This window comes from Asparagus officinalis, chromosome 9 (assembly GCF_001876935.1).
Source record: "Asparagus officinalis chromosome 9, Aspof.V1, whole genome shotgun sequence".
NCBI classification, from domain to species: Eukaryota; Viridiplantae; Streptophyta; class Magnoliopsida; order Asparagales; family Asparagaceae; genus Asparagus; species Asparagus officinalis.
In genome coordinates, this window is record NC_033802.1 from 15,583,846 (window position 1) to 15,598,710 (window position 14,865).

Here is a 14,865-nt window from a genome sequence, read left to right on the forward strand (position 1 = left end):
TTGTGCCAAAGGTTTTTTTACTTGAATTTATTTTCCAAATCTTTTCATGTTGGCAGCCATTATTGAGAATATTTGAACCTATTCTGAAAAATGCAAGTAAAGAACTCCTTCAAGGAAGTCACACCAGGGCTATGTCAATTTCTACTCCTTCAACCGGCGGTTTAATGAAATTCGCAAAGAAACAGCTTGGCTGCCTTGGATGCAAAGCGCTACTTAGGTAAGTCTGTTAAATACAGAAGCAGGCCATTTTCCAGATTTTGCATGACTAATTGTAAAGGTAGATGTTGCAGACCTGTCTCCGGATTAGAAAGAGCAAAGTATTTATATTTGGTTAACAAACTATTTTTTCAACTTATAATCTCATCTACATATCTCTTGAAGTGGGAGACTGGTGAATGAGGTCCATTCTGAGCACCTAGGGAGCGTATATAGGTGTTGTCATAATTGGAATTGTCTTTTTAGCAGATAGTAATGCAAAATAGATATTCTTCTAACACTGCATTCGCACTGTAATTATTTAATATCTATGAAATTCAGACCCAGTCAAACAATAATAGTAGCTGAATGTTATATGTATTGTAGGATACAGTTTAAACTTACATGCATTCAGATATAATTTGTTATAATCTGATACAAATAAAGAAATGTCAAAAGGTCTGCCGCTACCATATTTGTCCAAATGGATTCTATATCCATTTGTTGGAGATGAGGACCATATTATTTGTATTTGTTTACACCACATTAGTGATGGTAATGCAAAGCTTTAATATTTGTTGGAAATGAGAACCATATTATTTGTGTTTGTATACACCATAACATTGATGATAGGGCAAAGCCTTACAATAAGTTAAGGAGGAATGGAGAACACATCTCTAGATCTTTTTCCTTGCGTAACACGTGTTAAACAAGAAATAATTGAGGAGCTGAACCTTGTTTCTCTTGTTTTTTTTTTCACCAGCAATGCAGATCAAACACTTTGCAAACACTGCAAAGGAAGAGAAGCGGAGTTGTATTCCAAGACAGTAGCTAATGGTATGGCTTCTACTTCTATCTCATAAGACTTTTACTTGCTAACCCTGCCAGTTACTAGAGGTAAGAAATGCAAGCTGAGAGGTAAGCACCATGATTAGGTTTTAACCTGACTGGTTGTCTTTTGTAGAAATTTATGCAGAGGTTCCCTTGTTTTCCACTTTAGGGGTTTTAATATGTAATTTACCCATTTATGATCAACATGCTTAGCCTGTTTTATCATCTTTTCTCACTTCACATGATGTATTGCTTCTAGTTGTTTTTCATGGGCTGATTGTGTTTGTGTAGTTCGTGAGCTGGAGATGCTTTTTGGGAGGCTATGGACGCAGTGTCAAGAATGCCAAGGCTCGCTCCACCAAGATGTTTTGTGCACAAGGTTTCCTTTTTGTTTCTGCTTTTGAACTTTTTACTTCATATTTGAGTTCATTTTGTTATATCTGAAATGCATGCTTCGTTCTTAGTCGGGATTGCCCCATTTTCTATCGGCGGAAGAAAGCACAAAAGGACATGGCTGAAGCTAAGACGCAACTTGACCGGTGGAACTTTTGAGCTCTTTCGAGGTATTATATTGTACTGTATGTGTGAGCCCTATACATATATAAGGGTAAATTTTACAAACTCCTTGAACGTGAGAAGTCATAGAAAACCCTCTTTAACTGTCTCGCTTATGTACCATGACTGACTACAGTTACTTTAAGTTGTCATTTGCCTTGCATGACAACTCTTGGATAAACTTATTCCTATCTACTAGATGCAACTTCTAACCGTTTTTGGATAAGGATGGTTAAAAGTAAAAGAAGTATAGTTTTGACTTCTTACGCCACCCATCAACACCGCTTGTGACAATTTCCAATGGTTCAGGGGGTTTAGTGTTAATTTGAAAGTTCAGTGGGTCTTCTATGATTTATAAAGTTGTGGGAGGTTTTAGTGCAAGACCTCTCAAAGTTTAGGCGATTTTTGTGAAATTAACCCGGATATTTAGTTTCTGATGCATTTGTCTTCCGTTGCTGACAGTGATAATTGGTGGCTGAATTGATGGTATTTTGGGTACATAACTAGTCTGGCATCCGCATGAGTGGCAACTAGTAACTTCAGTTAAAGACAGCTGGATGTCAACTTGGCTCGGATTGTCGCTGTTCAATAACTGTACTTTGCGATTTTGTATGTGGTTCAAAGTTTGCAGGATTATCTTGGTGTTTCTCATACTACTGGATGTACAATTGCTAAGCGAGGCCTGGAGGTCCCAGGCATCACAGTAAATTAGTAAGAGTTGCTGAGAATTTGTAGGAACTGAGTTTCCTCCAGCAGAAAACTGATGTGTTTGAACTCTAGGAAAGGAATGTGTATTGTGACTGTATTCTGAGCATTTCCTCAGTAATTATGTCAGCGGCAAAACATTCAACATGTGGAGATGAGTTTGGGATGAATGTAGCTCATAAGCCTTTTGTACCTGGCTTGGCACAAGAAATGTTTTAACGTCCTTGTTCAGCTATATAGTGTAGAGCCTAAAGTTTTAATTGGTTGAAGAATAGGAAATTGTTTTTTTTATTTTCGAACACGAATACAAAGGAGGGATAATGTCACCAAGTTTCATTCTTGAGAAGAAAATTAAGACATCTAAAAGCACACATCCAATCTGGCATGCCGTATTATAATTAAATTACAAAAATTGTGATTGTTCCACCCACAAGCACCTTCTGAGCGCGCTACTGAAATCTGGTTTACTGGTAGATCCGTAACATTGAATGAGAGGCTCCAAGGATACATCTTTTGTTCAAAATAATTCTCGAAAACAAAAAAAAAAGCTTATGATAGATGCTAGCAAATAGTTAATACAGATGGGTCACAGGCAAAAATTACACACAAACTGACAACAAACTTGTATTTGTATACATATACGATGGCATTTTCTTTTTCAAGAAAGACGATAAACAAATAACTTGGGAAGCTCACCTTATTTCAACATAGTTACAGAGGGAGGCTTATTAACTTCATGTACAGAATTTATCAAACTTTTGCTAACCAAATGCAATGCTTTTAGGCTACATGCTCACACCAATTAGAAGGGCTTATCGAACCACATAGCTCCGAGCCAGCAGCTACTTAAGCAAGTTTTTTGCTGTTATCTACAACTCTTATAGACGGTATATCATCAAGCAGTGCCTTTTTGCTCCAGAATAAGAGGGAGTGAGCTGGGTGGTTGTGGAGAAGAAGAGAATACACTGTTCGATAGATGTGCTCCTGCAGTAGGAAACCAGCAGCTCTCTGTTGGTGCTGCGTGAGCCATCTCGTCTAAGAGAACAACCTCACACGTGTCGTTATGGGAGCTCGACACATGGGGCATGTTGAGAGTGTTGGGCCGCAATCCTTGCAGGTCTTAAGAGGGGAAAATAGAAGTTACATCATTACAATTTACAATTGTTCACAACTGTGATCCATTTAACTAACAAACTTTACCATAAAGACAGAATCCTTAGTGGTGAAGATTATATTTATAAACTAATCCTTAGAAGTGAATATTATATTTCTAAACTAAGCAAGACTTTTTTGGTTAAAGAACACATCACCAACGCGGTGCGCTAAATGAACCTGGTATTTTCATCAACGGATTTAGCTGAAAAATCAAACAGATGGTACCTTGAGGGGCATATCCATATTAGTTCTGGCCTCGAAAGGTTTTAGACTTTTTTTTTTAATTTTTAAAAACAAGAATCCTGCAATTTAGACTACACTGATTCAGCTCAACAGGACTTGAGAAAATGTGGGTCTGGGGTGCACTTGCAGTCACAGAAAGAAGATCGGCATTTTTCTTCTAATACCAGTCATTTTTTTTCCAAGGATGTATTTTTTATCCTGAGAACATGTTTGTGAATTTAAGACCGACCTTCAAATGCATGCTGAAAATAGGCAAAGAATGGATCATCTAAAGTGAAACAATTTCCACAATCGGTTAACTAATCATCTGTAAGATCATATTTAGTGATGATAGTTCCAAATCATCCTAGAGGTCATTGGATATCAGTTATATATAACAAGCAGACATTTTCTTTTCTTTTCTCTCTTTTCTTTTTTTGGAGGTAAAAGTACTTCCGCTGTTCCATAAGCACGTGCTTAACTAAACACAAAAGTCTCAAGACGAAATAAATACATAAAGATTGATATAAAAGAACTAGAACCAAATACCACCTAAGTTCCTACCCTGAGAATGGAATACCAAAAATCTAACATAACCTCACGTCCAGACGCTGATGAGATAATCATTTACTCGCTGTAAAATATAGAGTTTTACTGCAAAAAAAGGTCGAAGAAAACTTACCAAATGACCACATCCAAATGCCATATTCCGTGGATTTGTTAAGCAAATAGGGCAGGCCTGAACAGCAAGAAAAACAATAAGCTCATGTAAATCACCCGAAAAAACCTCAAATGCAAAGATGTTCAACAGAATGAGGTTATACCTGTTCTGTGGGAATACTATACTCTGCTGATTCAGAACTTGATGCCGGAGGATGTGATATTGCTGCTTGATTATCTCGTTCAATTACTTCTCGTGGAGGAGGAAGAACCTTTGGTGCACTTGCTATTTCCCTTTGCTTTCTGAGATCCATCAAAGATTATTTACTAATTAATCCTCAAATTACTGATGGCATTAAATAAAAATGTAAAATATGGCATACTCCATAGGTCGAAGGCCTTGGGTGGCCCTATACTGGAAGGGAATCTCCATGAGAGCAGCAAGTGCAAAAGCTGCCTCCTTTTTCTTCACATCCATATTTGAAGACATGACCTTGGTGAAGTTCACAAACTGCACAAGCATTAAAAAATTTAGCGCATTCAAAATGCTGGGCCTGGCTTCTAAACAGAGCATGGATTATTATCATGGAGGAAAATCCTCCATTCCAATAGGATTAAATACTGACGTAACAATAATATATAGTAGGTGCTTCCACAGAAGGTCTATGCTGAGAATAGGTGCAATATGGATGCTAAAAAGAATGACGATGGGGTTTCTTCATTCTTCAAAAGCATCGATTTAGCTTGCTCTAACTGGGAAACACTTCGACTACATTTTTCCAGGCCTACATAGGCCTGCAAATCCATGTGAAGGGTTGCTGTTTTTTAATGCTTGATAGTTCATAGACATTGTTATGTTACCCAACTATCCATGGTGTTCTTGTATGAAGGTTGTCTTCATTACCAGTAATGTTTTAAAGAAGCATGTTACATGCACTCATATTTCCACAAATTAGTTTCTGCATGACAGAGCTTAACCACCACCTCATATGGAAATTTTATCCTGTCCTTCACCTTTGTTCAATGGGTGCTTCTATGTCATACAGAAAGGAAGTACAAATTTTACTATATACTCCATCACAAAGACAAGTCCTTCCTTTATTTTCTATATCAGACTTGTCATGAGATGCATACTTGATGGGGTTTATGAAGAAGGTTAAGACATCAGCATTATTGTATATATACTGGCTTCCAACATGGTTTAAACTACTAGCTTTTTACAAAAAGGACGTCTATGATCTTTAAAGTGCACTGAAGAAGGATTACGAAGAAAGTTAAGAAGGGGTCCAGAGAAGGTTGAGACGTCAGCATTGGCTTCAACATGGTTTAAACTACTAACCTTTTTACAAAAAGGGCGTCTATGATAATTTAAAGTGCACTGAAGAAGGTTTATGAAGAAAGTTAAGAAGGGCTTTATGAAGAAGGTTAAGACATCCGTATTGTATATTACATTGGCTTCCAACATGGTTTAAATTACTGAGCATTTTACGAAAAGGCAGTCTATGATCTTTAAAGTGCACTGAAAGTTTACAAGCATTTTCTCACCAGAAAAAAGAATAAGTATTAGGTAATAATAGGAAAAGAGATCAAAGAAAACACAATTGTAAGCGCTATTGCCTGAAAGTTATCAAACTCCCGTTGAGGAATGCAATCATCAAACTGCTGCATTGCGTCCCATGGTCCATCACCCACACCAAGCATAATGATTGAAAGAGGATAATAGCTGAATGGTGAAAGCGCTTCAGAAGAACGTAGCAAGAAACTAGAGTAATTAAATTACTGAATTGAGTACCTGGCACAAACTATAGCATCTACGGTTGCATGCTCTTGTGGACTCAGACTTCCGCGTGGTACGTCTGGATTCCTTGTGACCTAAAGATGTCATCTAAGTGAACTAAGTTAATATGATATGTCAACAGAAGAACTTTTTTATGAGTCAAATATCTTAACCTGTCCATCAGCAATAATGACAAGGACATGGTATTGTCCATTACTCCTCGCAACAATATCAATAGAAGCATTAATTACTGGAGCAAATGAAGTAGGACCTGCACAATAATTAGAAGGGAATGATTAAATGCTCTAGTATACTTGGAAGCATAACAAAACTGGTTCAAAAGTTAACAAACTAAATAGCATTATGATCCTGTAAGCTTGTGTATATGGTAGTGCCTACTGAGGATGATATCTTTGAATAGAAGAATGAGTAGAAAGCCAGGTATGTTAGGAACAAAAGTAGTATTAGTGCCATTAAAGGAAATTTAGTTTTATACATGAACAGAAATACAAAATTAAGCATTTTGAATTCCAAATATCTCGGTAACTTAATGGTTTGTGCAGAAAAGACCTCCAACCGTCCCATGTCAAGGCTCAAGCATTTAGATGTCAGTTTAAATGATCTAACATCAAGGTCAGAGTCTGGTCTCATTCTAAGGTATGCAACAAGCTTACAAACTAAATGACACATGAGAGACCAAAGAATTGAATTTGCTATCAAAGTAATATGGTAACAGTTGACGATCTGAACTTTCAGACAAATATACAGCCGTCAGGCTGACTGCTGTGGTGTAATAGTCAAAATGCAGTTATAACCTGTCTGAACATAGGAAAAATGCCTCAAAACTTTCAAATGATTGATGATGGTTATTGATATTAATCGAGGAACAAATTTTCTATGTTAACCCCTTTTGGACTCATCAAATCTTCTTCTCTTTGTCAAATTTGACATTCAACCAAAACATCCTGCAGTTACTATTTACCGCAGTGGATTCTGTGTATGCGTACGATTCTATGACTTTAACTGCTAGTTATCATGTCCTAAAGTAATTTCTTAGAGAAAATGTTTGTTTTTCAAGGAACAATATATGTTGTGGGACCATTGTGGTTAGTCTAATGATACTGAAATAACACCATCCTGTACCCCCCTAATTCCTTCAATCCCTTGACAATCTTATATGTAATGATAAGTTCTTTTATCTCCATCTTTTATCATCCTAATTCCTTCAATCCCATGACAATCTTTTATGTAATATTGTAAATTTGTAATGATAAGTTATTCCATCTACTTTATATCTCATCTTGGGTAGTCTGTTAAAAGTATTCTAATAAAGCTGAATAGAATTGCTGCATTCACGAACATAGTAACATTAGTTCCCTTTCCATGATAATTTTATTTATAGATATTATTATTTGCTTTGATGGTGGTGCATTTGTCAAAGTTCAGCGAAGCAAACCTGGTTCACAAAATAAAGCCCAGATAAGTGTTAGAAACTTGTGCTCGATACTTGTACATTGCATGGCAGGAAATAAAATTAGATTAAAATAAACTAGTCCTGAAATTTAACGGAGATGAGTTGTCCATTTAGACGTGAATATCGTTCTCAAAAAGAACTCCACATCCAGATACCAGGAAGTGTATCTATTATCAACTACCAGTACTGCTCAATCATTCTATATGATGGCAAAGAGGTGCATGTAAAATGCTCAGGTACTGAACAATCTATTGCAATTAAACATCAAATTTCTGGATAAATAATATAGCTTAATGACAAAAACAATTCAAGCTGATAACTTTTCCAGCCTACCATGGTGACATAGTATTATCTTAGAATAATTTATAAGATTTTATACTGTGATCCCATAGATACTTAGATAATAATCACGAACTAGTGAACAAAGCAAGATAAATCGATATGCACATTCCTTGCAGCGTATACTAGAGCAAATCCAGTAACCTGAAAGATGCAGATGTGGAACAATCTCTTTATATCGTGAAAGAACCTCCTCAAAACCATGACAAGGGCGATGATCAGCAAAAAAGCTGAAGGCGTATTGATCACGTGTAGAGGCTACCAAGAAAATGCAATTAGGTAAGATGCAGAATAGTAGAAATTGAAAAAAATAAGCTCCCAAAATATGAAAGAATACGAAAACAATGATACTGACAATCTCCAAATCCAAAACACGGTATCATATTATCCTCGTCAAAAGGAGACAGTGTACGCCCAATAATTGAAATTGCTTGCTCATAGGGGTTAGGTGTGTCACCAATAGCATGGAGAGACCTCCTATTAAATGAGTACCTGCCTGAATTCATTAAAACCTTTGTTACTAACCTCAAACTACCATGAGAAACGGGAAAGGAAATGTAATGTTACTTATCTTTGGAGTTTGGGTAAGAGAGAACATTCACCTGACCATTCATTGCTTTTGGTAAAGTCAATCCCAAGAATTAAATTCGATGACTCAAGGCCAGATTCCCTTAATGCCGAAATTACCTGAAAATGGGAAGAAATTATTTCTGTGGTCAAAACTCTATCTACTGAAATCAGATATTCCAACTTGCAAGGAGGAATTTCCAACAATTGAGAATTTCAGAACAGATACACTTGTACGGAACAATTAATTATTTTTTGCTAATCATGAGTGCACACAGAACGTAATTTGTATTAGGAATATATTAATAGAATGACTGAAAAGTAGGGTAGCTGGAACCATTATTGCAAAAGATAGATGAAAGAGAACTTGTTAGGAGTAGCCTCTAAAAAAACTCATGTATCTCTCTCGTAACTAAGGAATTTGAGAGTTGAGACTACATTGTCATCTTCAACCTTTTTTGTTCTCCTTTCGTCTTTTTGAATCATACAAAGAATAAGCCAACACTGTTATCTTCAACCTGCTCCTGCATACTGCATGTTTCCTATGAAGCACGAGCACTTCAAACAAAGTCTGACATGTACAGATCCTATCACATCATAAACATGTCGCCTTTTTAAGAAATGATAAAATTCGAATGTTGAGCACAGTCAAGCCATTGTAACAGGCACAATTGGGCCTTGTCTAAACGAACATATAAAAAAAATATCCTTATACATGAGGGATACTAGGTTAAAAGATATAAACATTTCACAAACATGTGAGAGCTATATACACTTGTATTTTATGAGGTATTGGATTGGACTTTTGGATACTTCTTTGTTTAATTTGCATTGATTATTTTATTTTGTTTCGTTTGGGCTATTAAATTCGCATCACGTAAAATAACCTAATCGGAATTTCTTTTTTTTTTTTTGTTACTTGATTCAACTTATGGGTTTAAACCATTAAGCAGTGTTATAAATTGCAACCAATTGCAGCGCAATTGCGACTGCAATTACAGTTTTGGCACCCTCCCACAACGATTGCATCAATAGCAGGTAAAAAAAAGTGGTCAAACCGCTATTTACTCGCAATAGCGGCAAAATGCGTGCAAAAGCGCTACATAGTGGTTAAAAGTGGAAGAGCGCTTTTGAGCACTTAACAGAGGGCATTTTAGATAAGCGGCCATTTTAAAAACTTGACCCGAAATCTACTCGAACCCGACCCTGACTCTCCTCTTCACTTAATACTCGATTCATTTCTCTTGATATCCCCTCTCCACTCAATATCCTAACCATAACTCTCCTCTCCGGTTACCCTGCCCCCCTCCACCAGCTCTGTCGCCTCCCTCCACCAACTTTGCTGTTTCCGCCGCTTCCTTCCTACAACTCCACTGTCTCCTCCGCTGCAAACTCCTCAAATCCACCATTTCCTGTGCTTCAACTCCTCATCAACTTCGCTGCCTCCACCAACTAATACTCGATTATCTATTATAACATTATCTCCGCTCCAACCCCTCACTTAATACTCGATTTTAGACTTCACTTTTAAGACTTCTGGCTTTTATTTTGTTTGGATTTAAACTTTAGAGTCTGGAGTTTGGACATGTGTTGGGGTTTAATCTTTACTATTTGCTTAGGATCTATAGAATCTTGTTACATATTATGACATTATCTTGTTTTGCTCATTTATGCTTGAATATTCCCTTTTTGTGCCACATTTTGAATATTATGTTGCTACTAATCAATATTTTTCTATTGTTGAGAACTTTTTATAAGAGGAAATTGAAAGCTAAAAGAATGAGACAATGACAGTCATTTTGATAAACAGGTACATCTTTTCATTCTGTACAGTATTTTGTTAATATTATGTGATTGTCACACATTTATTTCATACTTAGGATCTCTATAAATTATCAAATATGCATTTATAGAATTTTTAGTTTTTTCTTGAATTTGTCTTATTTTTAGAAAATTTATACATATTTAAACTAGACCGCTCTTTGATTTTGCGTTTTTTGCTGCTGCAACCCAAAATAGCCTTAGCAGTGCCCAACCGCTACGCGACACTATTCTCTATCCACAACCTCACCATTAGGCCTATATTTTATTTTGTTCTATTGAAATAAAACATCTCGATATTATATTTTCGTGCATACACACAAATCATCATGTAAATGTCATTCCTATCTCTCGTGCCTTTGTTCATCCATCCTAGGTTGTCTTCATCATTAATCAGGAAATTATAATAGATTATTTTACCTAATTAGAGTCAGTCACTATTAGATGTAAAAAACCTAGCAACATGACGATTTTCTCACTGAAGTTTGTAATGCTCTACCAACTCCAACTAAATACTATTACTTCCTAACCTCTTGATGATGTATCCTAACCTCTTGATTGTTCATTCCTATATAAACTACTTGAGATATGAACAAAAGTATCAGAACGGTAGATTCATTCCTCTTCCAATATATATGGGACCCATCTAAACAAACTCAGTCCCAAAAGATTTAGCCTTCCTTTTATTAGTTTAGAGACAACTCCAATGACCTGTTCGGCTGACTTCACTGTTGCCTTCAAGCATCTAATCTACATCATCCTTTACACTTGTGGACTTTTAAGCAAATTTGACTCTTGTTACATTTATCTTTTACAAGTAATATCTTGTTGTTTTGATCTCAATTAGTTTGTTGCTTCATCTCAACTTTAGATCAGACTTCGTGTCTGCTGTCTATCTCAATGAGGTGGATTACCCCCTCAGCTCCTTGCTTGTAGCTGAGATTTCTCCATAATGTTTGGTCAAGATTGTGGCCATGATTTTTTTTTGCTCGCAAAATATCACTAAAAAAATCTTGGGACAAAATATCACTAAAAAAATCTTGGGAGTCAATCACACCCTCAATCTATAGCAGCCATATCTCTATAGGAAGTACTGTGAACTTTGCCGCTTGCTGCTCCTCCCCTCTTCAGATCTGACCAACTTGAATTAGATATCCACAATCCGAATTTTGAATCTGATCCTAACCATGACTTCTTCCCTATTGAATGAGGTAAAATGGTCATTATTGTACATGACTCATTTAGCAGGTACTTTGAATTGTTGTATTTCCTCTGCGATACATTCTACCTCTTAGATTTAGACATCAGATTTACTGACCATATGGTTTATGAGCCTAATATGCTATCATCCTTATATCCTCCACCTCCAGCTTTACCCTTTGTTATTCTTCATGATAGGAGTGCAACTTCTTTATCATGTATTGGTTCCACCAAACTTTCTTCACAAATTTCTCCTAAAAATGTTTTTATGTTCCTTCATTCAAGTTCAATTTACTATTCGTAAAAAATTAACCTAATCTTTATTGTTCTATCCCATTTTATCTAAACTATTGTGTTTTTCAGGACCTCTCAGCGAAGAAGGTGATTGGAATAGGGTATGAACATGATGGTCCATCTCATTTCCTTTAACCAAATTAACCCAAAATCCTCCTAATATGCTAAAAGTTGTGTACATCGCACACACACAAAGACATAAGAGAGGTTTGCCGAGCAAGTTGTTAGAGTTGCTGGTGGCATTCACGAATGGAAAGACGAGTTGAGGGAGGTTTCAGGCTGTAAATAGCATCGATGGTGCCAAGACGTTGAGCAACAATGGTTTTGTTTGGGACCGAGTTTGTTTAAATGTGTTCCATATATGTTGAAAGCAGGTTGGATTTAGGGCTTTGATACCATGTAAAATATTTGGAGTAAACTTTTATTCATATCTTAATTGATTATGTATATGAATACATTAATCAAGATGTTAGGACACATCATCAAGAGATTAGGATATAACAAGTATTTGGTTGGAGGTGGAGCATAACAAACTTTAGTTCACAATATCATGTTGTTACTAGGTTGGTGGAGAGTTTTATCTAACAATCAACAACAAGGAAGATCCACATGTCGTCAAGGAAAGTTAGAAACTTGTTATGTTGCACAATTGAAATAGCAGTTAAATGACTGAGCAAGAACTTCTCCAAAGTTTACCCTTCTAGCTATCTTAGTACTAGTGTTTCTCAAGCACACAAGTTTACAATATTTTCCTACAATTCCTCCCTCAAAAGTGCTTGAGTATTAATTCTTGAGTACATTAGAACTAATATATGCTTGCCAATCTAGGTCATACTCCTACGGAAGAGTTCGGTTAGGTCGCTAGGTTAGTTACAAAACCAATGAAAATTTTGATTGGTTTGAGCCCTTAGAGCAGGGCCTTGAGAGGGTCATCAAATGGACTAGACCAGGCCAGATACCAGAATTGGGTAGAATCTCGGCTCTGGACCAGACCCGAACCGCAAAACTGTATAAAATGTCGGTAGGCCTTACGGCCTTCCACTATCCTACTTTTTAGAGGATCGCGGTTGGGGTACGGGTAACCGAGACCAAGGGGATGGCCCTGCTCCATAGCTATCCTTAATCTGCAAAATTAGCATCACCATTCTAGTTCGTTTCATATAGACATCTTTTTTTTTTTCCAGAATTTTACAGACGAGTTTCTCAATTTCCTCTATCATTGTTCGCCGAAGACGGTCCAAGCATATTTAACAAGCTTTAGACGACACGCGACGATTGAGACGAACGTTAATTTCACTTTATCAAGGTCCATAATCCCTTGAACATCACTATTTCGAGATTTAGATAACGGCACATAGATTGCAATCTCAGCTACGCAGAGCCTCATCAGAATAATTCACTCGCTAAATCAATCAGCAGGCAGCATTTCGACATCAGACCAAGTCAAAGATTCACATCACAATCGAAATCAAGAACCTGATCGAGCGAGCTGAAGTTATCAGGTATGAAACTGGGGAGCCGCTTGTTCCGGTTCCCTGGGTCCCCCGAACTTCCAGCAGGAAAAGATGCTTGCTGGCCGTACTTTTGATGGTGGTGGTGGTGTTGATGACGATGGTGAGATCTCGCGTTCCTCATGCTTAGTTAGTTACTACGAAGCGCAGCAAAGATGACAACTACACAAACTCAACTTAGCTGCCCAAAATTGAAGAAGAATACGTTGAGAAAATAGAAACCCTAGCTTAGGAGGAGGAGGAGGATTAGAGCTTACTGATGAAATTGATTCCTAGCTTTTTCTTTGTAGTTTTTGACCGCGGCCTTCGAGGCGAAGTCGCGCTTGCGCTGCGAGACGGAGGGCGAGTTCTGGTCACCCGCGGTGAGAGTAGAGCCATGAAGGGAAAATCGCCGACCGTTTTTGACTGCGTAATTTGATAAGCTTGGAAGTTTTTTTTTTGTTTGTTTGTTTGCACGGAAGCGGTGAAGTAAAGGACGTGCCAAAAAGACTTGTTTATTTTTCAAAATAAAAATAAAATAAATAAACCCCCTTCGTCTACTCTACTTTCTTAAGTAGTATGCCGCAAGCGCGTGTTGCAGGTGGCGAATTTAGTTTGAGAAATTACTAGTAAATACTATATTCTGTATTATTAATTCTTTAGTATGTACTTACCGTATAATATGTATTTATGGTATATTGATTCTCAATATATCATGCACAAAAGTTGCAAAAGCCGCTAAATAAAAAATTAATATAAAATGCTTAGTATCTGGTTGGAAAAGCAAAAATTATTATTAGATGCAAAATTACAAAAGCTATGATATATAGCAATATAGAATCGCAACCGATATAAAGATACTGTTTGAATAGTTCATGGGAATTTGTGAAGGTCAATTTTTTTTATCCAAATTAAAGAATCTCAATCGAGAGACAAATTAATATGGATTTCATATAAGAAATGAAATTTTTTATGCAATTTAATCAATTATATCATATAAAGGTCTGTGTATTCCGATTTACTCAATGATTAGAAGATAGATAGCCAATATGTTTTATTAGTTAATTTTTGTAGCCTAAAGTTGATAGGAACAAAAAAATTAGTGGTGATTAAATAAAAAAGAAAACAGATAAAGTTTTATGATTCGACATAATTATTAACGAAAGAACATAAAAGATGCTTAATAGAGATAAGAAAATTAAAAGGACGAGAAACATTAAAAACGTTGGATAAGTTGATAACATGTCTGAACTAAAGTGCATATGAATCGAGTAATTAGTTATGAATTAAACCATGAATACATCTAATGAACATGAAAGGACAACTTATGACCTACATTCAAAAGAAAAAAGCACAACTTATAATAAATAGCACAAAAAGTTGATAATAAATAACACAAAAAGCTGATTACAACATAGTGCAAGGGGAAAAAAAAATCTTTAAATAGCTTTGCATAAACTCCGAAAATAAGATCATACATTCATTCTAAATATTAAAAAATTAATAAGAATCTTACCCAATCCATAGTAAAAAAAAGGACATACTGAAACAATATTTGATTCTCTAATCAGAAGTATACA

General features: G+C 36.3%; 2 protein-coding genes across 4 annotated transcripts in view; one reads left to right on the plus strand and one right to left on the minus strand.

Moving 5' to 3' along the window:
- The window catches only part of LOC109823232 (DNA polymerase delta catalytic subunit), a 46,165-nt gene extending 43,588 nt beyond the window's left edge, over window positions 1–2,577 (plus strand). Inside the window, exons 27-31 of the mRNA XM_020389519.1 lie at window positions 57–217; window positions 959–1,032; window positions 1,318–1,405; window positions 1,491–1,589; window positions 2,044–2,577. Of these exons, the coding sequence (XP_020245108.1) occupies window positions 57–217; window positions 959–1,032; window positions 1,318–1,405; window positions 1,491–1,578 (411 nt within the window). The 3' untranslated portion in view covers window positions 1,579–1,589; window positions 2,044–2,577. The remainder of the gene's footprint in view (window positions 1–56; window positions 218–958; window positions 1,033–1,317; window positions 1,406–1,490; window positions 1,590–2,043) is intronic.
- LOC109823918 (E3 ubiquitin-protein ligase RGLG3) lies at window positions 2,816–13,716 on the minus strand. 3 transcript variants are annotated; one of them, XM_020390371.1, is made up of 12 exons: window positions 13,564–13,716; window positions 13,272–13,443; window positions 8,516–8,600; window positions 8,269–8,409; window positions 8,058–8,171; window positions 6,274–6,371; window positions 6,116–6,195; window positions 5,941–6,046; window positions 4,707–4,834; window positions 4,488–4,626; window positions 4,346–4,402; window positions 2,816–3,405 (listed from the first exon to the last, which is right to left on the minus strand). In XM_020390371.1, the coding sequence occupies exons 2-12, from the start codon at window positions 13,428–13,430 to the stop codon at window positions 3,322–3,324; spliced, it is 1,191 nt and encodes a 396-aa protein (XP_020245960.1). In that variant the 5' UTR covers window positions 13,431–13,443; window positions 13,564–13,716; the 3' UTR covers window positions 2,816–3,321. The 3 variants fall into 3 exon arrangements, with proteins under 3 accessions (XP_020245960.1, XP_020245959.1, XP_020245958.1); XM_020390370.1 differs by having other exon boundaries at window positions 13,272–13,468; XM_020390369.1 differs by having other exon boundaries at window positions 13,272–13,487.

What these genes read in the sequence shown, in the direction of transcription:
- LOC109823918 (XM_020390371.1), bottom strand. Translation starts at nt 13,430, where the DNA reads ATGAGGAACGCGAGATCTCACCATCGTCATCAACACCACCACCACCAT. An exon ending in GTGTTTTGGATTTGGAGATT is followed by an intron (nt 8,172 to 8,268) that starts GTCAGTATCATT and finishes TTTTCTTGGTAG; the next exon opens with CCTCTACACGTGATCAATAC. An exon ending in GATGCTATAGTTTGTGCCAG is followed by an intron (nt 6,047 to 6,115) that starts GTACTCAATTCA and finishes TTCACCATTCAG; the next exon opens with CTATTATCCTCTTTCAATCA.